This window comes from Odocoileus virginianus, unplaced genomic scaffold, assembly GCF_023699985.2.
Source record: "Odocoileus virginianus isolate 20LAN1187 ecotype Illinois unplaced genomic scaffold, Ovbor_1.2 Unplaced_Contig_2, whole genome shotgun sequence".
NCBI lineage: Eukaryota > Metazoa > Chordata > Mammalia > Artiodactyla > Cervidae > Odocoileus > Odocoileus virginianus.
In genome coordinates this window covers 1,481,772-1,508,041 of record NW_027224319.1, presented here as the reverse complement: position 1 = coordinate 1,508,041, position 26,270 = coordinate 1,481,772, and the positions used below count along the sequence as shown (strand labels likewise).

Below are 26,270 nucleotides of genomic sequence, written 5' to 3'. Positions count from 1 at the left end.
GATCTGAACTCGGGAGCACTAACTCTAACTCTGTAGAGTTAGATCTAAATCATAATTCTTGTGAGTGAGCAGGTGAAGGAGTGACATCTCAGGAGGAAGCAGCTTTGAGATATTTTCAGCAGGAAAAGCTTTAATTAGACTCTTCTATGAGATCAATTACTCACAATTTCTAAGAGCTGACCAGGAAATGCTCATGATGTGAATCAGGGATTTTTTTTTTTTTCCAGATTGTTAATTTGTGTTCCCAATAATTTCAGACAAATAATAGCACATACTGTGTTACCTGATGTTGGGTGCTGTTCTGAGCACTTTAAATTCTTTGTCACACAGCCCTATGAAGAAGATGCAGTTTCTGTCTTCATTTTCCAGATGAGAAAACAGTCACAGAGAGAGATTAGGTAAATCGCCCAGGGTCACCCAACTAGTAAGTGGGATGTGGTCCCGGAAGTCTGGCGACAGAGGCCAGGCTCGTTAGCCCTGGGCTGATATGCGGGATGTTGATTGGTGACTAAAGGGGAAATCCTAGCCAGGCTAAGATAAGGGCTGCCAACCAGCTATGGAAGCAAGGACACTGGACTGAAGTGATTCTGTTACGCTCAGAGTAGCTGGAAAATTACACTCTGGGTCAGGCGGTTGGGAGACAGTCTGGGTGCTGAAAAGGTGGGAGGGCCCCCCACCCCGGGAACTGCCCACCCGCTGCCTTCTTGGCCATTTTAGAAAAGCCGCAGTATTCCTCTTAAATTGTGTATCTTGGCAAATTATTATAAACATTGGGCTTTCCTGGTGACTCAGATGGTAAAGAATCTGCCTGCAACACAGGAGACCTGGGTTCAATCCCTGGGTCGGGAAGATTCCCTGGAGGAGGGCATGGCAACCCACTCCAGTATTCTTGCCTGGAGAATCCTACAGACAGAGGAGCCTGGTGGGCTACCCTCCATGGAACTGCAAAGAGTCAGACACGACTGAATGACTAAGCACAGCATAGCACATATTTATATTCTGTGAATGTCCCACCTTTTAGCTTTTTTTGCTGAATTTTAAAATATAAAACGTATTGAGGTTGAATTTACACATAGTGAAATGCATGTAAAAGTATACTTCCTTATGATTTCTGACAAACTTACATGTGTAACTATCACCACAGTCAAAATACGGACCATGTCTAATCACCCCAAAAGGTAAAGAGTTCCTCAGGGCCCTTAACACTGAGATCCTACACCACCTACCCCCAGGCAGTCAAGGGTCTGATTTCCGTCAGTCATTACAGATTCCATTTGTATTTCCTAAGATTTCATATAAATGCAACCACATTTTTTGTTTTATTTTTTTTAATTTATTTTTGCTGAGATATAATCGACATGAAACATTGTATAAGTTTGTGTACAATGTGTTGATTTGATGTATTTATTTCTTACAATGTTAGTGTTAGCTAAACATCATGTCCCATAATTTTCATTTGTTTGTGCTGAGAACAGTTATGATCTAGTCTCTTAGCAACTTCAAAGTTCATAATACTACCATTTTGTATCATGACTATGCTGTGCGTTAGCTATTCAGGACTTATTTATCAACTAGTTGCAAGTTTGTACCCTTAAACACCATCTCCCCAGTTGCTCCAACACCTCAGCCTCTGGTAACCATCACCCCATTCTCTGTTCTTACAAGTTTGACTTTTTTAGATTCCACCTGTATGACACCATACAATGTTTGTCTTTCTCCATGTGACCTACATTCCTTAGCACAGTGCCCCCAGGTCCATCCTTGCTGAAAATGGCAGGATTTCCTTCTTTCTCTTGGCTAACTAGTATTCCACTGTGTGTATGTCTTCTTTGTCCGTTCATCTGTTGACAGACACATAACTTGTTTTCGTATCTTGGTTGTTGTGAATAACACTGCAGTTAACACAGGATTGCATATATCTTTTTGATATCCTGTTTTCATTTCCTTTGGCTAGATACCCAGGAGTGGAATCAGTGGGTCAGAAAGCAGTTCTCTTCTTCTTCTTTTTTTTTTTTTTTGAGGAACTACCATACTGTTCTCCATACTGAACTGAACCAATTTGTATTCCCACCAACAGTGTACAAGGATTCCCTTTCTTCCACATCCTCAGCAACATTGGTTACTTGTCTCTTTGATGCTAGCCATTCTAACAGGTGTGAGGTAATACCTCATGGTGGTTTTGATTTGCATTTCCCTGATGACCAGCGATGTTAAGCATCTTTTCATGTACCTGTTGGCCGTCCGCATATCTTTGCACAAATGTCTGTTTAGTTCCTCTGCTCATTTTTTAAGCAGATTGCTTAGATTACTGTTTAGTTTGGTGGTGGTGGTAGTGGGTGTTACGGAGTTGTGAGTTCCTTATATGTTTCAGATATTAACTCCTCATCTCATGTATGATTTGCAAGTATTTTCTCCCATTCTTGGCACTTCCCTGCTGGCTCAGACAGTAAAGAATCTGCCTGCAGTGAGGGAGACCCAGGTTCAACAGCTGGGTCAGGAAGATCCCCTGGAGTAGGAAATGGTAACCCACTCCAGTATTCTTGCCTGGAGAATTCCTTGGACAGAGGAGCCTGGTGGGCTACAGTCCATGGGGTCCAAAGAGTTGGACATGATTGAGTGACTAATGCTCTTTCTCCCATTCTGTAGATTGCCTTTTTATTTCATAGTTTCTTCAGCTGTGCAAAGTCTTTTTGGCTTGATGTAGTCCACTTGTTGATTTTTGCTTTCGTTACTTGTGCTTGGTATCATATAAAAAGGACCATTGCCAAGACTAATGTCAAGGAGTTTCTTCCATATCAGGTTTTTAGTATCAGGTCTTAAGTATAAGTTTTTAATCCCTTTTGAGTTAATTTTTGTGAGTGATAAAAGATAAGGATCCAGGCTCATTTTTCTGCATGTGGTTTACTGGTTTTCCTAACACCATTTACTGAAAACACTATCCTTTCCCTGTCGAATATTCTTGGCTCCTTTGTCAAGTAGTAATTGACCATAAACACAGGGACTTATTTCTGAGCTGTCTGTTCTGTTCCATTGGCCTCTGTGTCTGTGTTGATGCTGGTACCGTACTGGTTTAATTACTGTAGTTTGTAGTGTAGTTTGAAATCAGGGAGTGTGATGGTTCCAGCTCTGTTCTTCTTCCTCAAGATTGCTTTGGCTCTTTGGGGCCTTTTGTGGTTCCATGTGAATTTGAGGATCATGTTTTGGAATCACATTGAATACTCTTGTGTAGCTTCTTCTGTTCAGTAAATTTTTGAGATTCTTCCATTTCATTGCATGGGTTAGTAGTTTGTCCTTTCTTTTTAATTGCTGAAGAGTATCCCATTTTATATCATGATTGTTTATTCACTTATCTATCGATGAGTATTTGTTTCCAGTTTGAGACTATTAAAAATAAAGCTCCGATGTGTAATTGTTAAAACAGATCTCCGTGTGGACATGTGTTTTCATTCATCTGAGTGATTGCCTAGGACTGGAATTGCTGGGTTATCGTTTTAAGTTCATATTTACATTTTTGTCAGCATACAGGAGTTTATTTAATATCTGAATTTAGTTCCGTCTTGTGGGGCACATATTTAATTTTTCAGAAGCTGTTGAGCTGGGTATGAAAGGTGTGTGCTGTCTCTTCCATCAGCAGAATGTGAGAATTCTGTTGTTCTCAACTCTTAGAGCAGGTCATCCCTTTCATTTTGGCCATTTGCAAGGGGAGGGGTACATGGGCTTCATTTCAGTTTTCTGATGACAGTGGATGTTGACCATCTTCTCGTGTATTTAATTGCTGTCTGTCTGCTTTTGTGACACTTCTCTCAGATTTTGTGACCATGTTTCCACTGGGTGATTTATCTTCCTGTGATTGAATCGTAAGGATTCCTTATAGTTTCAGGACAGAGGTCCTGTCACTTACCTGTCGGCATCGCGTGTGTTTCCCAGCATCTTTGGCTCGCCTCCTCACTTCCTTAACTTTGTCTTTAAAAGACAGTGAATTTTTAATTCGTTGGCTTTGAATTTTGATGAAATCCAGTCTATTTTTTATCTTATGGTCCATACTTTTGGTATCTTAGGAATTCTTTGCCTACATCTATGTCTCATCAATTAAAGAGGATGCCTTTGCTTTTACATATATGTCCATGATTCATTTCAAATTCATTTCTGTGTGTGATTTGGGCTAAAGCTCAGGGTTCATTTTTCTCCATGTGGAGATCTAATGTGTTTGAGCAGCATGTGTTGGAAAGACTCTCCTTTCCCCATCACATTACTTTGGCAGCTTGGCTGAAGGTCGTCCGACCCCCGTTTGCAGGGGGAGGTCTGTTTCTCGGCCGGGACCCACCCCATCTCCAGACCACACTCGGGTTCCCGTACTTCTGCGCCGAGTCTCATCCTGCGGCCTCTGCTGGTCCGGCCCGGAGGCCAGCACTCGGGAGACTCCTGCAGGTCCTCTACTGATGCCCGGGGCACCTGCGTTTGCAGATTTAAACTTTCCAAGCTCTCTTCTTCGTACCAAGTCGCTTCTCCTGCATCTGTTTAGATGCTGCATTCACTTCACGATGGAGCTCTGAGCTCACACGCTTGCCTCCCGCCCGCCTCCCCCTTCTCCAGCGTTTGACCCCGAAAGCCCTCTGAGGTAGAGAACAGAAATGCCAGAGCGCCCGCCTTTTTATGGGGCACTCTTCAGAAAGTCTTCTGAGGCACTGAAAAGAAGAACTACATAATGGAAACCATTTTGCAGCCTCCAGCATGGCCATTTATCTCAATAATCATTTCATTTAAAATGTGGGTCAAACATATAAATCATATCTTGAAAGAAAGTATGTTGGTGCCACAGAAATCGCCCTGTGTTCTTACCACCTAATTTGAAAAATGTGTTTTGAAGCCAGGAAGAAAGCAAACAACCCTGGGGCCTGGCTGCTTTCCCCCACATGCCCCCTTCCTTCATGTTGTCCCCAAAATAAGTCCCTGCTCCTGCCCAAATGCAGCGGGGAGTCCACACCCTGCAGTTAGTCACTCCCTGCTATTTTAGTCTCCATCCTTTTAGACGAGGGGTTGGGAACCCGAGCCCGCCGCTCCTCACCCGTCCTCATCCCTGGACCCCACCGACCCCCACAACAGCGCTCAGTTACGGCCCCCGTCTTTATGCCATAACGCCCCTCAGGGCCCTTAGATGCTGGTGCTCATTTAAGGACATGCCCAGAGGGAGAGAGCCCCCTCTTTCAGACTGTCTCCCTTCACTTCTCAGCACTTCCTGGGAGTGAAAAACACAAGAGAGCAACAGCCGCTAGTCCTGGCGCCCAGAACCACGCCCTCACCTCCACACACCGGGCGGGGGAGAGGGGGTGTCAGGATCCCCCCTTTTCACACCACACTTCTTCCCGATCACAGAGGTCACAGGTCGGCATCATAAAGTGAAAGTGTGAGTCTCAGTCATGTCTGAACCCATAGGCTGTAGCCCACCAGGCTCCTCTGTCCATGGGATTCTCCAGGCAAGAATCCTGGAGTGGGTAGCCGTGCCCTTCTCCAGGGGATCTTCTGAACCCGGGGATGGAGCCCAGGTCTCCCGCATTGCAGATGAACTCCTTACCATTTGAGCTACCCGAGTATTATTTTTTTTTAAAAATGCTCAAATCAGGAACAAAACTCATAACCGTGGTTTTCACCACTCAATCTGCTTTCCGCTTCTGACTTTTTTTTTTCTTGCAAGGCCCGGGGTCAGACTAAGCATATGGTGTTATTTTCTCTCTTCATTTCAGACACTTCTGATCATTTTCTCGTACCATTAAAACTTGCCTGAAAGCATGTTTAATGCCTGCCTGACCCTCCCTCCGGTGCTGAACCAGGCTGTCTGGATGCCCTCCCCCGGGGAGGGTGTGTGTGAGCGGGAAGGACAAGGACAGCGGCCCGAGCCAGCAGTTTCTCTTTTCTGGCCCAAGGGGTGGCTTGCACCCCCTGCCCACCGTGGGCTGTACCTTCTCCCCACCCACCCACGTCCACCTGCCCCTGATGCCCGAACAGCTCCGGGAAGGTGGACACAAGCCTGGGGACAGTCAGGGGATGGTGGCGTTGAGGTCTGTGCCTCCAGCCTGGGTACCACTCATAGCAGCCTCTCCTCTCCAATTCCCTCCATGCCTCCTTAGAGATGACAGGCCCCCGGCCCCCCTCCAGGGCCTCTTCCTGTCCCTTGTCTGTGTCCCACCCCAGCTGTGTTCTCGATATCTAGAGCAGGGAGGTGAGGGCCAGCCAGGCGACCCCGACACTCTCGAGGGCCGGCCTGGCGTGCTGGCCATTTTCTCTGGATCCTGGTTCTGGGGTGTAAAGCTATTCTCATCCCCTCTTGTCACCTGGAGCGCAGAGCATCTCTGTGGGGGTCAGGGGGAGGGAGGGGGGAACAGAGGCCCCCGAAGGTGCCGTGCAGCCCAGCCTTGTGCCCCAGCCCTGCCTCGTCCCTCTGTGGGCTTTGATCAGCTGTGGGGGCTGCGGCCGGACAGAGTCGTCCCCCCACCCCGGGAGAGGCCGCTCCTGCTGCCCCTGGCAGCCAACTCTGTTGTGTTGCCTTCCCCTGTAGCTCACCCCACAGCATGGGGCTTCCCTGGCAGCTCAGATGACAAGGCGTCTGCCTGCCATGCGGGAGACAGGGCTCCATCCCTGGGTGGAGGAGCCTGGTAGACTACAGTCCGTGGGGTCGCAAAGAGTCGGACACGACTGAGCGACTTCACTTCACTTTCACAGCGTGGAATAGTTCCCTGAGCTGTATGGTAGGTTCTCACTGAAAGAGAAAGCCAGCTCAAGTCGTGTCTGACTCTTTGTGACCCCATGGACTACACAGTCCATGGAATTCTCCAGGCCAGAACACTGGAGTGGGTAGCCTGTCCCTTCTCCAGCAGATCTTCCCGACCCAGGAATCGAGCCGGGGTCTCCTGCATTGCAGGCGGATTCTTTCCCGGCTAAGCCACCAGGGAAGCCCTCGGTGCTCACTAGTCATCTGTTTTATACACAGCATCAGTCCTTTGACTGGTGGCCTGCCAGTGTCTGCTGTGAAGGCCTTATTTGCGTCCTACCAGCTGCCTTGGCCACCACAGTTTCTTTCTAGGAAGACCTTAGTCTCGTTCCTGGACCCAGGGGACAGTGCACACGGGGCCCCTGAATCTGGCGCCCGTGGGGATGGCAAAGGGGGAGGCTGGTGAGACACTTAGCCCCAGACACTCCCGAGTTCCGCGAGTTCTAGCTGCGCCTCCTTCAACCCGCAGCTGCCTCCTGTCTGGAAGACTGAGTTTGGGGCTGGGGTTCGCCGGGAAGAGGTTCGGGCCTTAATTCCTCCCGCACATCTGGCGCCCAGCGGAGGCCAGGCGGAAGGAGGTTTGAGTGTTTTGGGCCTGAGTTGGATTTGGGAGGCGGGTGTCTTTCAGAAGGGGAGGCACCAGGGTGGGGTGCCCCGGGGGGCGTGCACACCCCCGAGGAGGGGGCCTCATCATCTCCCCCAAAGGAGGGTGAAAGGCAGGTGGACGGAGGTGGGCGAGGGGCTGGGACGGCCCGCGATAGCGCAGGCCCGGCCGTCCCGCGCAGACGTGGGCTCTCCTGCGGGGGCCCCCCCTCTCCGCCCCGGCCTCCCGCCGGGACCCGCGGCCCTCTGTCTCCCATCTCTCATCCCTGAGGACGTCGGCTACTCCACCAGCGGCCCAGGCGGTTCCCTCCAGTCGCCCCTGTCTGAGGGGCGGAAGGGTCTTGAGCTTCCAGACCGCAGGGTGCACCCGGGGACACTGCACGTGCGCGCTGTGCGCTCAGATGCTGGGCTGGCTGTGAGAGAGACGGCAGGTTAGCCCTTGGTGTGGCCGGAGCGTGGGCTGGGAACCCGGAACCTGCCTGAGCCTCTACCGGGCGGCCCCTCCGGCTGCCCTCCCTAGGGGCGTGTGCGGACAGACAGGTGAGCCCCGCAGGGCTGTTCACACACAGCCTTGTCTCCGGCCAGAGCTGAGCCCACTTCCAGGCCTCTGGGAGCCCACAGGCAAGAGCTGCCCACCCCTCCGCACCCCCAGGGCCTGGCATGGGGCCCGCCGGGGCCTCCCAGGGAGGAGGAGGAGGCGTCAGTGCTCTGGACTCAAAGGTGGCTCCACAGCCCTGCCCCACGGTCCTGTGGGCCTGGAAGCCAAGGGCTTGACCTGCCAGGATGCCCAGCAAAGCAGGTGGACTGAGGGACTCAAAAAAGAACTTGTATATTGGCGAGGAGCCGATTAACAAGGCTGTGATAATTTCAGGTGCATAGCAGAGCGACTCAGCCATACACATACAGGTAGCCATTCTCCCCCAAACTCCCCCGCCATCCAGGCTGCCACAGCACATTGAGCAGAGTTCAGGTCCCATACCGCAGGTCCTTGCTGGCTACCCATTGTAAATGCAGCCGTGTGTAGTGTCCATCCCAAACTCCCCAACTACCCCTTCCCTCCAGCCCTCCCCCCGGCAACTGTAAGTCTGTTCTCTGTGTGTGTGCTTCTGTTTTGCAGATAAACGCATTTGTCGTTTCTTTTTAGCCTTCACATGTAAGGGGTGTCGTATGCTGTCTCCTCTGTCTGACTGACTTCAGTCAGTGTGACGCTCTCCAGGCCCATCCACGTCGTGCAGGTGGCATTATTTCACTGTTACTGGCTGAGTAATATTCCACTGTATACACGTCCAGCTTCCTTCTCCACTCCTCTGCCAGTGGACATTTAGTTTGCGTCCATGTCTTGGCTGTTGTAAGTGGCGCCGCTGTGAACATGGGGTGCATGTATCCTTTTGGACCGTGTTTTTCTCCAGGTAGATGCCCAGGAGTGGGGTTGCAGGGTCATAGGGCAGCTCTGTCTGTGGGTTGTTTTCTGTTTTTCAGGAACCTCCATACTGTCCCCCTTCGTGGCCACACCAACTTCACATTCCTGCCAACCATGTAGGAGGCTTGACAGACCCTCTCTTTACCGCCTGAATCTTGGCTGTTCTGTTCACACCTGAGATCCCCGTCTGCGTTCTCCACTGTGGAAGAGTGGTTCTGTCCCCCAAGCAGCTGGTCCTGAGTCTTGTTCACTAAGACGCAGGGCTGGGAGCACAGGGGTCCCACAGACCTGCCCTCAGGAGCCCCCAGGCCTCTGGGGAGGCAGGCAGAGGCACAGACCAAGATGCAGAGTTGAGAACGAGGGGTGCTGAGGCTGCTGAACACGGAACCCTGGTCCCGGTGATCCCCTGGGCTCCCTGACCCCCCAGCCCCCCCAGTTTCCGCAGGTCTCGTGAGAGAAGTCCTGACCACCTGGACAGGCAGAAAACGAAGGGACCCCCTGCCCTCCTCCTGTCTCACGCAGCACCACCTAGTAAGGGCTTCTGAGTCAGCGTTCTCTAGGGGATGAATGAATGAATGGCTGTTAGTGTGAGCCACATGGAGCCACGTGGAACCACAATGGGACCTTCCTTCTTCCCCCAAGTGGACAGAACCCTGGCTCAACCCCTGCTAGGGAAGCACAGTCCAGCAACACCCTCGACACCCCCAAACCCCCCCATCTTCCCAGTGGGAAGACTCCTGCTCCAAGGGTGCCGGCCAGGCGGTGTGGGGAGCAGGCCTGCTCAGAGAGAGCCGCAGGTTTTTATTTTTAATCTTAAAAAAAATAGAAACGCTAAAACTAGGTTTCAAAAATTGTGGTGTATTTTAAATGTTTACATTGAACAAATGAACACTTTTAACACACGCACAAATATAATTGTGCCATTTACGGGATAATTACAGTGTTTACCAAAGAAAAACCTTAGTCCGCGGCAGGCTCCAGGCAGTGTGGTCCAGAAATGGGACACAAATTTGAAACCGCATGACGAACAGCCCCTTGAAACGCGCCCATCTCTCCAGGAGAGTGGACCGGGAGACCCAGAGCCCTCTGGTGCGTGGGGTCCAGCACTCGCGCCCTGATGGTTGGACGGCTCCCCTTCCCAGTAATGGGTGCCCCCCCCTGCCCACACCCCTCCACTCGCCTGCAGGCAGTGGCACCTCCTCTGGGCGGGCTGCCCCTGAGGCAGGGACCAGCCAGGACCCCCAGCCAGCCAGAGCACAGGCAGCAGCCAGCCCTCTCCCTGGGGAGCCTTCTGAGCAGGGTCGGGGGATGGAGTGGGAAGCCCGGCCTGGCCTTTGCCCGGTCCTGGGCTGGCCACGCTTCCTGTGTGTGCTGTCAGCCGTGGGGCTTCTCACTGCGTGCCCGCCTAACAGGATGGGAGTCCAGGCACACGCTTCTGTCCCTTTCTGTAGAAGGGATTTCACTTAGCAGTAAGGACGTGGTGAGATAAAGCAGGAAGAGCCTCCACTCTCCCCCTTCCTGGCTCGGCCTCCGTGGCAGGTTACAGAAGTCCCTCTGCACTTGAGGGGCCTCTGTGTGAAAGGGCACGTTCACCCCAACGTCCTCAGGCGCTCAAGAAGATGGAGTGTAGGCAGCTGTTTGGCCAGATAATACTCCACTGCAGGGAGGGACCACGTTTTCCGCTCATCACTCAGTGGACATTTGGGCAGTTTCCTTCCTTTTTTTCTTTAACTGTTATGAATAGTGCTGTGGACATTCATGTACTAATGTTTGTGTGGATGTGGACTTTCATTTCTCTTGGGTATGCACCCAGGAGTGGAGTTTGTGGGTGATTTGGGAACTCTGTCTTTTAAACCATTTGATGAGCTGCCAAACTGCTATCCAAAGAAGCCTCACTGTCTTACGTTCCCAGTGGCAGCGTTCATGAGGGTTCCAGTTGCCCCAGACCTTCGCTGGTTACTGCCTGGCTTTTTGGTTAAAGCCATCCTAATGGATGCAGTGTTACCTTGATGATCACATGTCTTTTCGTGTGCTTCTCGGCCATTTGTCCATTTTGGAGAAACGTGTGTTCAACTCCTTAGCGCATCTTTTGTGTGTGTGCGCTGTCATGTGCGGCTCTTTGTGACTTCACGGACTATGTACACAGCCCACCAGGCCCCTCTGTCCATGGGATTTCCCAGGCGAGAATACTGGAGTGGCCCGCCATGTCCTTCTCCAGGGGATCTTCCCTACCTAGGTATCGAAACTGTCTCTTGGTTTTCTGCCTGTCTTTTCGGTTATTTTTCTTTTTGGTTTTTTAAATATGCGAAACATTTACTTGATTCTAAAGTGAAAAAGATATGTTCAAAGCAGCCTCACGTTCATTCCACCCACGCCTAAGAGGTAGCCATCTACTGTAATTCCCAGTCTATCACCCCGTTAACACTGCTGCATTTTCATCTGCAGGTCTGGAGGCTTCGGTCCTGGCAGTGGCACAGGACAGCAGGGTTTTCCCGCACCACCCGCAGTGTCAAGCTTTGGGGGTTTTGCCAATCTGAGTGATGAGAAATAGTCTGTGTGGCTTTTTTTTTTTAAGTCACTTTTATTACAGTGCAGTTTACATGCAGTAAAACACACCTGTTTCAAGTGTATAGTTTGGTGAGTGTGGCAAATGATCTCCTTTCTGTCGCCGCAGATTAGTCTTGCCCTTTCCAGAACCTCCCGTGAATGGATTTATGGAGCGTGCAGTCTTGTGTCCGGATGCTCCCTTGGCTCAGCAGAGCGATCCTGAGATGTGTGCACGCAGCTCCGCGCCTTGGAGGCAGGTTCCTTCGATGGTGGGCAGCGTCCGCTGTATGGTGTCCCTGTTTGCCTCTTGATGCCTCTCAGTGGGTTGGGTCTAGGCTGCGCCTGTTATGAACCAAGCCCGCCGTGAGCCTTGTGGCACAATCCTTTTGCAGGCCCATGTTTGTGTTCCTTTGGGGGTACAGGTGAGGTGTGTGTATGGCCTTCCCAAGTCTCCAGGCATCCCCCGGAGCGGCTATGCCCCTTCCCCTCCCACCGCAGCCCTGAGTGAGCTCCAGCCGCCCCCCGTCCCGTTCCCACCGACCTTCATGTTGCCAGCCACAGGTTTTAACCTTGGCTGTTCCAGAAGGCGAGGGGTGCTGTCCCTTCATGGCTTATTGCTTCGTTTTTAAAAAGATGTTTGCTGGAAGGTAGTTGATTTACGTGATCATATTAGCCTCAGGTGCCCAGTGATGTAAATGGTTTTAGATTCTTGCCCATGCAGACCACCACCGAGCATGGAGCAGAGTCCCCTGTGCTGTGGAGTAGGCCTCGTTAGTTACCTTCCACACGAGGCAGTGTGTATGCGTCAGTCCTGCTCTGCGAATTCATCCTTCCCACGCCCGCTCCCCTCTGCTAACCGTAGGTTTGCTTTCTACTTACTTGTGAAAGTAGGTCACCTACTTGTGACTCTTACTTCTGTTTTGTACGTAAGTTCATCTGTACGGTTTGCTTTAGATCGCACAGATTTTAATAGGTGTTATGATATTCGCCCTTCTCTGACTTCACTCAGTATGACAGTCTCTAGGTCCATTCATGTTGCTTTAAGTGGCACTATTTCATTTTTTTATGACTAACAGTCCATGGCATACATGTACCATATCTTCTTTACACATTGCTCCATCAGTGGACATTTAGGTTGCTTCCATGTCTTGGCTATTGTAAATAATGCTGCTATGGACACTGGGGTGTGCCTATCTTTTCGAATTACAGTTTTCTCCAGATGGATGCCCAGGAGCTGGATTGTTCGATCATAAGTTTCTGTCTTTAGTTTTTTTTAATTATAATTGCTTGACAATATTGCATCAGTGTCTGCTGCACAACGAAGTGAACCAGCTTTCTGTGTACACCCCCCCTTCCTCTCAAGCCCCCCCCCCCCCCCAGTCATCAGGAGCATGGAGCTGAGCCCCCCCGCGCACGGCGGCATCCCACAGCGCTCTATTTCACACGTGGGCATCAGGCTGCTCTGCCTGCCCAGCATCCCCCACAGTGCCCACAAGTCTGTTCCCTACATCTGTGTCTCCTTTCCTGCCCTGCAAAGAGATCACACCATTGCTCTGTGTGTGTGCACACTCAGTAATGTCTGACGCTTTGCAACCCAATGGACTGCCAGCCTCCTCTGTCCATGGAATTTTTTCCAGGCAAGAAATACTAGAGGGTAGCCGCTTCCTACTCTAGGGGATCTTCCTGACCCAGGAATCAAACCCACACCTCCTGCATCTCCTGGATTGGCAGGTGGGTTATTCACCAGCGTGCCACCTGCAAAGATTCCATATGTATGCATTAATATATATTTTTCTCTTTCTGACTCATTTCACTCTGTATGACAGACTCTAGGTTCATTCTTGTCACTACGAATGATCCAATTTCATTCCCCTTTCATGACTCAGTAATATTCCATTGTCTTTAAGTACCACATCTTCTTGATCCATTCATCTGTCGATAGACATTTCGGTTGCTTCCATGTCCTGGCAATTGTAAATAGTGCTGCAGTGAGCGTTGGGATGCATGTACCTTTTGGAAGTATGGTCCTCTCAGGGTTTGTATGCCCAGGAGTGGGACTGCTGGATCATATGGTAATGCAGTGTTTAGTTTCCTAAGGAAGCTCCATACTGTTCCCCATAGTGGTGGCAGCAGCCCCATTGCCACCAGCAGTACCAGAGGCCCCTGTTCCCTGCACCCTCTCCAGTGTGGTCCGTAGTTTCTGACAGCGGTGTTCTGACCAGTGTGAGGGGACACTTCACTGTGTTTGATCTGCGTGTCTCTGATAGTGATGGCGAGCATGTGCTCTTCAGCTGTCTCGTCGTGGTTTCGTTTTGTGTTTCGCTGAAGACTGAGGATGTGGAGTGTCTTTTCAGGTTCTTATTAGTGCTGTATTTCCTCTGCTGGTAAATATCTGTTCAAATCTTTACCCCATGGTAAAAAAGAAATCAGACTATTTGTCTCTTTATCATTGAGCTGGAAGAGTTTGTATATTTTGATACAGTTCCTCATTATGTAGTGTGGCTGTTTTCCTGTGGCCTGTGGTGTGCCTTTTCAGTTTCATGGTGGTATCTTTCAGAGACAGACATTCTGAAAACTGTGTCGTACAAAGCTTTAGCATTTGTTTTACTCTGAGTAAGGCTGAACACCTTTTCTTACGTATCAAAGCTATTTACAAGTCTTTTTCTGTAAACTGCCCATGTCTTTGGTCTGTTTTTTTTTTTTTTTAAATCAGTTTATTGGTGTTTAACTCCTTTATTTTAGAAGAGCTTTTTATATGTTAGGGTATGGTACAAGGCTGTGTTTTCACCCAGTGTGTGTCATTTGTCTTTTCAACTCTGCTTTTTCCATGCAGAATTCCTCCTGTGTGTTTACATAATGCAGTGTATCTGTTTTTGTTGTTTATAGACTTTGATTATAGGCTGCCCACTCCCAGGTTAAAAGAAATTCACCCATGTTTGCATCTAGTATTTGAATAGTTTATTTTCTTACCTTCAAGAAATGTAAAAAAAAAAAAAAAATTAATCTCTGCTCCGTTTGGAGTTGATTTGGATGTGCAGTGAGGCACAGACTCAGTCTTATCTTTTGGAGATGACTCTCCAGTTGTCCTTATGTCATTTAAAAGCTCATATTTTTCTAATGATTTGAGATCACACTTCCCAGACCTTTATTGTTAAAACAGTAGATTTCCACATGTCTTTGGACATTCTGTCCTGTCCTGTTGCTCGACCGTTTGGTTCCCCATCTGCCTGTGGTTCTGCTACCACTGCCTCTAAATTCCAGATTTGATGATGTTTAAACACAATGTAGGGGAACCTCCTCACTGTTCTTTTCATACTCAAAACTTCCCTTATTTTTTTTTTCCCACATAAACTTTAAAACCAGCTTGTCTAGCTCCAGGAAAGATAGTTGATTTTTTTTAAAAATGGGGATTGTGTTAAATTTATGTTTACTCGGGAAAGTGGACGTGTTTACTGATGTTGAATTGCCCCGTGCAAAGACACAGGGTGTGTCCCCACTTCTCCCAGGGTAGTTTTCACACAGGAGTTTTTCCATAGACACGTTGTAAATTTTATGTTAGGTTTACTTCCTAGTACTGTCTCTCTCTCACTGCTCTTATACCGGGTTCCTCTCTACCTGGATGTTGTTTGTATACAGGAAGGCTGTAATTGAGTCGTTAATTTGGTATCTTCCTATGTTACTGAAAACTCATTATTGTCTGTATTCATCAAAGCACTTTCTTGGGTTTTCTCAGTAAACTTGCGTATCATCTGACAAAAAGATCATTTATCTCTTCCTTAGGCGACAAGGATTTTTAAAGCTTTGTGTTACATATTGCCAAATCTCTGGCGCCAATTTATACTCCTCTTAGAAGTGTTTATTCACACCCTTGCCAGCACTGAGTGTTAAAATTTTTCAGATCTTGGTCAATTTCTTACCACCTTTATTCATTAAGAGCACATCCATGGGCCCCTTCTGACTGTAGGCAGAGTGGTCTGCAGACTACCATCAGGACAACTCTGCCTATCGTCCGTGGAAACTCTTAAGTGCACTGGTCTTGGAGACTATAGGCAGAGACAGGCTCTAGACAGACTGGTCTGCAGTCTACAGGCAGAGTGCCCTGCACACAATGGGCAGAGTGGCGCTACAGACTGCAGGCAGTCTTTCTGCAGAGAACAGGCAGAGTGGTCTTGGCGACTACAGCCAGAACCACTCTGACCCGAATCTGCCAATCCACAGGCTGTAGCCCACGTAAACTCCAGGTAGTGGTCCTGAGATACCTTTGTCCTCGGGATTTGTGCTGCTCGTGCCCTGACCATCTCCCCTTTCCTCCAGGCCCTGCCATCCGTTGTTTAGCCTCTGGCTCTGTGAGTTTGGCTTTTGTGAGTCTATATGTTAAGTCTTATGATACTGTTTGTTGATCCTGACGTTTCTTGGGGTTCACAATTCAGACTCCCTCCAGAGAGCAGCCAACAGCAGAGGATGGGCTGCCCTCTCGTAGAAACCCCATCTTGGGCCTAGAGAAGGACGCCTAATGCCACTTCCCCTGCAACAGAGTCCCAGCGTAGTAAGTCCCTTGGATGCCTAACTTGTACCCCTGAAACTTCTGGGCAGGGCCTGGACCTCTCCCCACCACCCATGCTCAGGCCAGCTGTCTCCCCTTCTAGTTGCAGACGCCCTTCGCCACTAGACCACACAGTAGGGCGACAGAGTGGGCCGTGCCCCCCTCCCAGCACCTCCTCCCCATCCCCGGAGCCTGGGCAGGGGTGGAGCGTCCTGACCCGCCAGGCTCTCTGGCCCCGTCACCCACGCAGCCGTCCCCGCACCCTCTTTATTCTCCTAACCCCGCACCTTTCTTGTGTGACCCGGGGCTAGCTGACGCCCCTCTCTGAGCGTTTCCGCCTGTATCTCAGGGGCTGTAGGGGTTGTGGAGGAGGGAGCCTCTGGCCTCACGCGGCACCGGGAGGAGTCCACAGGCGTGTGTGTCCACGGGGCGAGAGCGGAGAGTGCGTGCGCGGGGCAGCCTCTGTGGGAACGCACCCGCGCCCCCCAGGGCAGGCCCAGGACTGCTCCGAGCCGGGAGCCCAGCCTGTGCGCGCAGGCCTCGCGCCCTCAGACAGCGGGCCGCCCTGGTCTCACCCCCACGTGCTCGGGCAGCAGGTCCCCAGGGGAAATGCCCTTCTCCCAGTGTGTACCCCGCGGTCCCCACGCTGAGGCCAGGACGCTGTGGACGCTGGTGTTTACCTTGGCCGCGCCTCCCTGCCTCGCGGGCCAGCCTCCTGTAACACCGTGTTCCTCCTCAGAGCGCTCTCAGCTCTCTGAACACGGAGGCCGCCTTTTGCAACCAATTCTAGGAATTTGGGAAGTCTGTGGGCCTAAGGTCAGGGACCAGCCCCCCCCCCCCACCCCACCTCCCCACCGGTGTGGGAAGCCCTCGGGGCCCCCATGCTGGCCTCAGCCTTCTTTCTCTGGGGTTCACGCCGAGGGGGCCGAGGGAGCGGGGCCAGCGGCGAGGGCCGCCTCGGGAAGGCCGGCAGGATCAGCGCCGCATAACGGCCACACCCCCGCGGCTCCCGGCGCGGCTCCCGGCCCAGCTACCAAGTGCTCCCTGGTGGGGCCTGGGGCTCCTTCCGCGAGAAGCGGGGCGGCGCTTCTGTGGAGACGGGGGCCGGGGGCGCAACCGGGCTTCTCCTCCTCTGGCCGCCGCACCCACGCGGCTCAGACGGCCCCGTGGGCGGGCGGACACTGAGCGTCTCCCCTTCTCCACGCAGATCTGGGACATGAGTGACGACGAGACCGTCTGACACGCGCCTCGCGCTCCAAGGCCGCTGCCCCAGGACTGCGATTCGGCCCAGCGTCCCCACAGCTGGAGGCTGGGCTCCCTCCGCGCCGGGAGCTGCTGGCGTCCTCCGTTTCTGACAGCTCCTCATCCCACCGGTTCTGAGCTCAATAATAACCTTGGCTTCGGCACTGCCGGTGACCTGGACTTGGTCCCCTCCACGAGCGCTTCTTTCTTCTGTGGTCACACGTGGGGGGGGGGGGGGGGGAGGGCGCCCTCTGGCCGGGACCCCCGTGGGGGGAAGTGTCGGCGGGAGGAGGTGGCCCAGACCCGTGGGGAGCAAGAAGCCGGCTCCTTCGAGTGGCCTTTATAGGGGCTGCGGCCCCAGCCTGGCCGGCTGGAGGGGAGACGGGACCAAAGGGGCCACGCCGGCCCAGGTAAGCGGACCTCCCCGGGGCCGCAATCTGCCGGCCCGGCGGCTCCCCACCTCTGCCTCCTGCTCCGCGGAGGGAAGATGGCCTGCGCCGCTGCACTGGGGGAAGGAGACGGGGCTCGGGATCGACACTCAGAGCTGCCCGAGCGCGGCCAGGGGGAGGCGCCCTGCAGGGGTCACTCGGGCTGATCTCACTCTTCATCCTGGGGGTGCAGGTCTGTGGCCTTCTCTGAGCAGGGCATGAAATCAGGAGGGGGGCACTTACCCCACGTGTGTGTGCGCGCCCGCGGTCGTCTTTCTTCGGCAAGGAAGCAAAGTCAATGAGTCGTCTTGGGTTGCTGTAGGTTTTTAAATTAGTTTTCCAGCCTATGTGGGGCTTAAACCGGAGGCCACTGGACACCAGGCACTGCCCCCACCCAGCCTGGACCCAAGGATCACACCGACACTTCGTGGTTTAAGAGCACTTTATTATTGTTCTTAAGGCTACTTTTAAGTACAAAAAAAAGATGGCCTGCCAAACCTTTTTTTTTTCTTCTTCTTCCAGGAAAAACAGGCCACAGAGAATGGTATATTACAGATTTACAAACACGGAGAGAATGGTCTGAACGCACTGCGGATGGCCTGGCTCTGTGGAGAACCCCTCTGTGCCCCCGAGACCGGGGCGTGTCCCCCCTTCCCCGCGCCGCTTGGTTTTCTGCCCGGGGCCCCTCCGCCCAGGTCGGTCAGGTACCTGGCCCTCGGCGCTCCCTTCCCCCTCCCCAGCGATGGCCTCGCTGGCAGGCGCCTGAGGAGCCAGTTCTGCACAGAGCCGCCGGCAGTGGGTCGTTTTCCTGGGCGACGCTCAGTAGCCTGTAGCAATAACAAACTAGTGGCTATTAAGGCAGATGCAGTGTTCTCATAGAATAACTGTGTTCCTGCACTTTTACAGACAAATCTACGACGAAAAAAAAAAAAAGATCAACTTTTTTTTCCAAACCAAAAAAAAAAAAGAATGATTACAATAGGAAAAGGGAAAAATTAAATAGCTACATATCATTAACAAATTAATTGTTCTTCAAAAAATACCTACAAATTTCTCTGTACATTCTTTACGCACAGCGTAATGATGGTCTTAAAGTTACCTATATAAAAAAAGTGTTCTCAATGATTTTTTTTTCCTACAGAAAATATAGGGGCCTGGATGCAAAAGCCTGGAAGCCCAGTGAAGTGGGAGGGAAATGCGTGCGGGGTGTGGGGGAGACGCCTTCCTCCTGCCTCTTCAAAGACCTGCAGCCCCAGGAGCCCATCGCCGCCTGGTCACCCAGTGCCAACTCTAAAAGTCACCAGCAAACCTGTATCTTTCTCCTACTGACGACCAGGCCAGGGGACGCTCCAGAGCCCTGGTGGGTGGGGCCCAAGAAAAGGTGCCCGGAAACAAAAGCAGCTGTCGAACATCCACAGCTGGGTCTGTCATGCTTGCTTCTTCACCTAATTCCTAGTTAGTAGCTATGACTATAGCAAACGATAATAAATGCAGTAATAACTGTATAAGGTCAGAGGAATGTATACTGCCTTGGCCCCAGCGTGCGAGAGGAAGCACACAAAAACACCGCGTCAGATTGTCGGGAATCTGCTGTCCCCCAAGGGAGCAGAGCAGTTTCTGCATGAGAGGGAAGTGGGAGCCACCAGTCCCAGCTCCCCTGGGAGCGAGGGAGCAGGCAGGGAGGCAGAAAACAGCCGACGCTGTCAGCCTGCGGCCACCGCTCCAGCATCCTGCTCGGCGGCTGCCCAGCCGCTCGCCCGCCTGGTCCAGGGCCTGCCAGGGAGTAACATGGATATCAAATACAAATCTCAGAGCACAACTGTACCAGCAGTAAGTATATCTAGGACTGTAACTGACAAAAATAAAACGCATTCTGAGAAGAAGCTAGTTAAGTATTAAGGATTTTTTGTTTACTGTCTATACAGTTAATAGAAACCAGCTATTTTTATCCTTTAATTAAAACATGCATCACTGTTTAAAGCACTACACGCTCCTCCAACTTCAGCTCTAGCCTAACAAACTGCAGTGTTCAGAAAAGGTAAAATGCCCGTGATTGATAAGAGTCTGCAGTCCAGTTGCAAGCACCTGAAATCTAGACAGAGAAAGACCTATAACCTGCATGAGACTTCCCCTTTCCAAAGCGGTTTTGTCTAAGTTAAAAACAACAAAAAAAAACACACAAATGGTCACACATGTCATCCTGAAACCCTCTGTTTCTCAGCAGTTTGCCCTCGGAGCACCAGCGTCTCGCACAAAGCTGTCAGGCAGGCCACTCGAGTCCTCCTCCCATAGTGCAAATCAGACACGACAGTCCTGTTCTCTTCAAGTAGACGCACGCACACAAGCACGCACACACACGCACACACGCAGGCTGGAAGCGGAGCCGCACACGCCCGGGTCTCGAGAAGCGAACGAAAAAGCACAGAGCGTCTGGGTCGCCGGTGGCCTGGCCTGTGACTGAGAAAGCGCGCGCCGTGGCGACCGGGCCTCGCGGGGCGCTGACCTGGTCCAGGCGTCTTTGGTAACCGAGGCGGGCGTGCGGGCGCCCGCGGACAGAGGTGTCCCGTGCGGCGCCGCCAGCATGTCTGAGGGCCCCGAGGACGAAGACCAAGCAAGTACGAAACACAACAGAAAGCCCCACCACGTGGTTTTTGCGAATAAACCATCCCTCCCTCTTCCCACCATTTTTTTTTTCTTTTTCCAATTTTTCCATTTTTTTTTTTTTTTTAAGCACTGACTGTTCAAAGCTCAGGCAAACCATGCAGATGGACGTGGTGTCGGAGGGCGGCGCTCCCTTCAGGAGACCACGGACGGGGAGTGGCTGTGGCTGACCATGTGGGCCGAGGGGCTAGCTGGCTGGCCCCGGCGCGAGGCCGACTCGGGGCTGCTGGACGCGCCGTCCTTGGCCGCCTTGATCTGGAGCCACGTGTCGCCCAGGGCCTTGGCGAAGTGGTCGTCCACGGAGCCCGTGATGGACACGGAGTTGGGGGCCGGCTCCGGCTCCTTGTAGTTCTTGCCCAGGCTCCGGCGGAAGTGCTCCTCCACCACGGGGTCGCAGGTGGCTGGGGGCAGGGGGACAGCGGTCAGAGCGGGGACCACACAGAGGGCCACCCCGGCGCGGGTCCCGTCTCTGCGCCTGCTGCCCGGGGCCGTGCGCGCGCACGTGCACGCACACAGGGAGGCCCGAGGCCGGACTCGAGGGGGGCCTGGAGGGCGGGGCCCACGGGCTGCTCCCCCCTGCCCGCCCGCTGGCCCAGGGCGAGCACCGGCCCAGCCCTGGGGCCTCTGTGCTGGGACGAGGCCGCCGTTCCGGGAACAGGAGGGGAAGGGGCGCTGAGGCCCGCGCCCTGTTGGTGGGGGGTGGGGGCACGCGGGGCACTCACAGCTCGGGGTCCGCCGGTAGCTGGCCGGGCCGGCCGCGCAGCCGCTGTGCGCCACGGGGCAGTGCGAGAGGTTGCAGTTGCGGGCGCTGGCGGAGGCGCACGTGATCACCGAGGGCCGGTTCTGCGGGGGAAGCTGGCGTGAGAGCCGCGCGAGCACACGGCAGGCAGTGCGGCCCCCACCCGGCCACCCTGCCCTCGCGTTCCTCCCCAGCTCCGAGGCAGGACGGCCACCCCCGTGCCCCTCAGCCTGGCCGGGCACCCACTGAACCGGGAGACCCCCATCAGTGCGCGCGGGACGTTATCCCCGGCTCCCCTTTCTCTCCGAGCACCCCCCTAGACCTCTCCCGGCCCGAAGGCAGATCTGGTCAAGCCCCTCCTCTGCCTCGTGGTTCCCACTCGCAAGCTCAAGGCCCCAAATCCACAGTGAACAAGCCCGGAGGGAGTGTGCCGGCGCCCTCCGAGCAGCGGCCCTGTGGGTCGCTGAGCCCGGGGGACAGAGGCTCGGCTGCTGGGCTGAAATGAGACCATCACCGGTGCGGGGACCAGCGGGAGGACGACAGGGGGAGGGCCCCCTGCGACGGGACCACAGACCCCATCACCACAGTCCCCCGGACCCCTGAGCTTCTCTGAGCCATTCGAGGACCTTCCAAGATACTCCCGCTTCTGCTCATCTGTTTCTGTTCTGACCATGCAAGTGACGATGGAGATGGAGACAGAGGAACCTCTCCCAGTGCGTGAGTCACACACACACTAACCAGCGTTAGCCCTTCCGCCTTCCCCAAGACCACCACGCTGTGGGCCTGGCAACCTCCACCCACCCTTCAAAACCCTGTTCAGCTACCTGCTCTGTGAAGCCTGAAGCCACCCCCGAGCAGGCACCCTGCCGGACATCCCCCGACCCGGATGAAAACACCCGTGACCCAACCACGCCCTCAGGCTGCAGCCAGGAAGGGTCCTGATAGCCCCAGAGGACATGGAGCAGGACCAGACAGCTCCCAGGAGCTGTGCGTGACGGCAGCGGGTCAGCAAGGGGATCGGGGCTTGTCCACCCCCGGCCATTCCCGTAGAGCCAGGTAGGTAGCCCCTGCGAAGGCCTAGACCTTCCCGGGATGGGCAGTGGGCAGGTCTGTGATGCAGATCTGGCTCTGTGAGAGAGCAGGCGTGTGCTCAGGTCTGACGAGGAACCTCTGACTCCCGAGCTGGGGGAAGGTGAGGCTGAGCAGCCTGAGAACAAAGACCTCGGGCTTTACTGACTGTTCCACATGTTGGCAATGGAGCAGGGCCACGGGGAGCCGGTGTGACGCCTTGCCGTGGGGACAGAAATGGTGGAGAGGAGGGAACGTGGCTCTGAGACTCGGCGGGCCTCGGAGAACCAGCTGCCCGCTCGTTAGGCAGGACCTTCATTCACCCTCTCAGCTCATTTCGTGAAACGGGACGAATCGGACCTGAGGGGCTTGGAGCTCAGCCTGAGACAGGTCTGGGGGCCTGGCCGTGGTCAGGTCCAGGCATCCTGCCACTTCTGGAAGGTCTGTTCAAACCCCTGAGCCCGTGCTCTCCCCACGTGCCCTTGCTGAGTAACCTGCCCTCCACCCTCCAGACGGGGCTGCGTCCCCACGTTCCTAAGTGACCTCGCCCCTGGCCAGGCTGAGGCGGGAGGAGACTCGGGGGTAACTTGGGAGCTGGGGGACAGCCACGCCGAGCTGACCGTGCGAACCACATGCAGCGAGAGAAAAGGATGCAGAGACAGGCCCGGAGCCAGGGGAGGAAGGGGGCCTGCCTCCTGTCCGGCTCTCAGGCCCAGCCCGGCCCTTCCTTCCGAAGCCTGGCTGCACCCACGGCTCCGGGAGACGCCCGGGGCCTCTCGGTATAACTTCCTTCCTTCCTGCAGCGCCGGTGAGTGTTCCCTACCTGGGAGCTCCCCCGGCTTCCCCAGAGGATACATGAACAGCCTGGCTCACTTGATTACCTGGTTCCTCTAAAACTCTAACTGTGTGCGCGCCCGCATCTTGCTGGACCAGCTTCTAACACACTCCCTACACAAAGCAGCTGTCTCTTCCCAGCTTTGTTAAAGAGGAAACAAACAGGGTCGTGATCTGGGGCTTTAAGGCAGAAAGTGCGACTGCTCGTCGGCCTTCCCAGAAGCCACAGTGAAACTTCACCCAACACCCGGGGGCGCCCACGAGCAGGGGGCACAGACGGGTCAGAAGCGGGCCTGGGCAGGGGCTGCGCTGGCAGCCTGGAGGCTGAGCTCGGCTCCGGCACCTCCTCGTGCTCATGCCCGCATCCAGGCGTCTCGAGCAAACTCTGACTGAGGATCTGCTGGCCCTGGGCCCGAGGTTCAGAGCAAGGAACCAGGGTCCACGCCGTGCTACTAAGCCTCACGGTCAGTGCCTCCCTTTATTGGCTGTTCAAGTCTCCATTCCTACCAAACAACCTCTGTTTATTGACAACTTAATACCCTTATTTTCCTTAAAAAAAAAAAAATTCCCAGTCTGCCAATCATAGGTTTCTGACCACTGACTTCCTAGAATTGCAGGCCCAAGCAGAGCAGCCTGGCGCTGAACTCCAGCCGCGTGGCCTCATGAGGGGTTCAGTCGGGAGTCCCCTGGGAGCATCAGAGTGATCCCGAAAGGGCTGCCAAGGAAGACGGCGAGAAACACAGCTAGTCCTGGCCACTCCCTCCTCGAGCGCAGAAACAGCCCCCCAGGCACGGCCGCTTCTCTGAGGTCGCTCAGCCCAAGGAGCAGGGCCCACACACGGAGTCACCCACGTGGCTGGTGGTCCCGGCACAGGCCCGCTGATGGGGTCCCGGCCCCTGGACAGAGGCGTACCTGCTGCCGCTCCACCGGGGCCAGGGTGGGCGAGAGGCCGGCCGGCCTGCCGGCGTCCAGGCTGTTCTTGGTCAGTGCGAGGGGCTGCTCCATGCTCAGGCTGGGCAGGGACGCGTACAGGGGGCCACCGTGCAGGCTCATGGTGGGGGCCACGGCCCGCTCGATGGGGCTGCGGCTCCGCTCCCGGGGGTCTTTCCGGCAGTCCCCGTTGGCCGTCTTGTTCCTGAAAAGAGAGCAGCGCACGCTCAGATGGGAACACCGTCATCACCCCACCTTGGGGCGCCTCCACCAAACAGCCCGCGGGGAACCGGGGGTCAGCATGCTGGCTTGGGTCTGGGGTCCGCTCTGTGGCACCAGCAGGAAAGAACGCACCCCCCTCCCCCAGTAGCCTCCCTGCAGCTTCTCCGAAACACCCCACCCACGCAGGGCCAGAGGCCTCACCCCACGCTCCAGGCCGGCGTGCTCTACCCGGGACCTGCCTGCAGAAGGACGAAGGCAGCTAGGATGCCGCAACAACCCAGCATCTCCCACACACCGGGTCCCGTCCTGAGCCAGGGACGCCGTGAACCTCCCAGGTGCGGAGATCGAGACCCCACGCCGTCTCCTCACCAACCAAGGTGTCTGGCTCATGGTGCAGTGCTCAGGCTGGTGCGGAGCCCCGACTCCGGCGGCAGAGACTTGCCTGGGGAATTCCGCCCGCAGGCAGCGGGGGCCATGCTGGGGGGCCCGCGGAGGGGCAGTCCGGCGGGGCTTGTCTGAGGTGGGGTCACCCGTGGCGTCCCTGGGAGGCTGAGGCCGCGGCAGTGGGCTGGCTGGGGCAAGTGCCCAGGAGGGCCCCCCAAGGGCCGGCCCACTGTGGCCCTGACCCCCGTCCGTCCGTCCCGCGTCCCGGCATCCATCCGCCCTTCCCCTGCTCAGTCAACGCTGCCCGCGCAGGAACCGTCCACACACCTGGGCCACCGACACCCTGCAACTGCTGAGCCTGGCTCTGGCCCTGGACCCCGCCAGGGTGCCCCTTGCGAGAGAGACGGCCTCCCCTCACCCCGCCAGCGAGCCCGACTTCCTGTGTCCCCGGAGCCCCCCAGGGCGTCTGAGACTCGGCCTGGCCGCCTCGTGCGCGGCGCCCCGCCTGCACCCGCTGAGGACCTGTGCGGGCGAGGGCGAGGCCCCGTGGCCGTGTGGCCACTGGGCCACCTGGGAGGGTCTCGAACGGGGACGAAGGCTGCGCACGTGCGGAATCCTGCGGGCACACGGCAGGTCGCGGGCGAGCAGACCGCCTGGGAGCACAATGCAGCAGCGGCAGCGTGACCGACCACACACCGCTCACTTCGGGGGTGTCCCCGCCCGCTCCCCCCATCCCCTGCTGGACTCCACAGCGTGACTTAGACGCGCTTAGAGGACAAACTTCCAGCCCATGAAGACAATCACAGAAAAGGAGGACAGTCCAGACGAGATACTCCATACATGCCACACAGGTCCCGGCAACTTCCAAAGAATGACGAGACCAGAAAAAGAAAAGGAAAAAAAAAAGCCCTGAGTTCTGAAACCAGCCTGTCCGTAACATAGCGTCTTCCTGTGATGATTCAGAGGACGTTACCAGCCTTTACACAGAAGGCTCCGCGGTCATCACCGCTAATGCCGGCATTCCGACAGAACATCACAGAGCAGGGACTTCAGCCCTCGACCAGAGATGAGTGCGCTTAACCTGAACAGGGCGTCTTTTCCCCCAAGGTCCAGGCTATCAGGCTTCCCTGTGGCTCAGAGAGTAACGAGTCCGCCTGCCAATGCAGGAGACACGAGTTTGATCCCCGCATCGGGAAGATCCCCTTGGAGAAGGAAATGGCAACGCGCTCCAGTGTTCTTGCCTGGAGAATCCCACGGACAGAGGAGCCTGGCGGGCTAGAGTCCAGGGGGTCGCAGAGAGTCAGACACGACTGACCGACTTACACTTTCCCTCTAGTGTCTGATGATCTATGTAAATCGCCTCCCTGACACAATCTCCCCGAAAAATGAGGTTTCTAGATGGCACATCACAAGCCGTGAGAGGTCGCAGGCTGGACGCGTCCCTGGGACACGCCCGCGCCCAGTTCAGGCCCCGTGCCAGGCCGCCAACGGTAACCAAGGCCCTCTTTCGCGATGGTTACAGGAGGAATACCCAGCCCTGCTCAGGGGCTCACGATCTGGGCACAGGAGGGGAGGTGTGGGCAGAAGGGGCTCACACAGACCCAGACACCGCACAGCACAGCCGGGCCGCCGCTCCAGAGGCGCAGGGACTGAAGCCTCGCTCCGGGGAGGGTCTCTCGCAGCGGAGGGTCTCTCCCGCGCCACCCCGGGGGGGCGGGGAGGAGTGAACAGGGGAGACGGGCCCCTGCAGACAGGGCACAGCGGGCATCGGGGACCAGAAGAGACACTGAAAACACCCAGAAACCGTCAGAAGTTGCTGGTTAATTTTAGTAAATTACACATTACTCACACTTCCAAGCTCCTCTTCCCGGTTCCCGGAGCTT

At 54.7% G+C, this 26,270-nt stretch overlaps 2 protein-coding genes across 8 annotated transcripts in view; one reads left to right on the top strand and one right to left on the bottom strand.

Moving 5' to 3' along the window:
* Nucleotides 1-26,270, top strand: part of ATG7 (autophagy related 7) — a 384,864-nt gene that overhangs the window by 351,237 nt on the left and 7,357 nt on the right. Inside the window, exon 19 of one of the 2 annotated variants that reach the window (XM_070463445.1) lies at nt 17,087-17,301. The exons of the other annotated variant lie outside the window; for it this stretch is intronic. Within the exon in view, the coding sequence (XP_070319546.1) occupies nt 17,087-17,119 (33 nt within the window). The 3' untranslated portion in view covers nt 17,120-17,301. Of the gene's footprint in view, nt 1-17,086; nt 17,302-26,270 lie in introns of those variants that run through there. 2 annotated transcript variants of the gene reach the window in all.
* VGLL4 (vestigial like family member 4) overlaps nt 17,974-26,270 on the bottom strand; it is a 150,587-nt gene continuing 142,290 nt past the window's right edge. For all 6 annotated transcript variants that reach the window (XM_070463452.1, XM_070463455.1, XM_070463454.1 and 3 more), the window contains 3 exons: nt 23,764-23,986; nt 20,933-21,053; nt 17,974-20,611 (listed from right to left, as the gene is read on the bottom strand). In XM_070463452.1, coding sequence (XP_070319553.1) covers nt 20,346-20,611; nt 20,933-21,053; nt 23,764-23,986 — 610 coding nt within the window. In that variant the 3' untranslated portion in view covers nt 17,974-20,345. The remainder of the gene's footprint in view (nt 20,612-20,932; nt 21,054-23,763; nt 23,987-26,270) is intronic.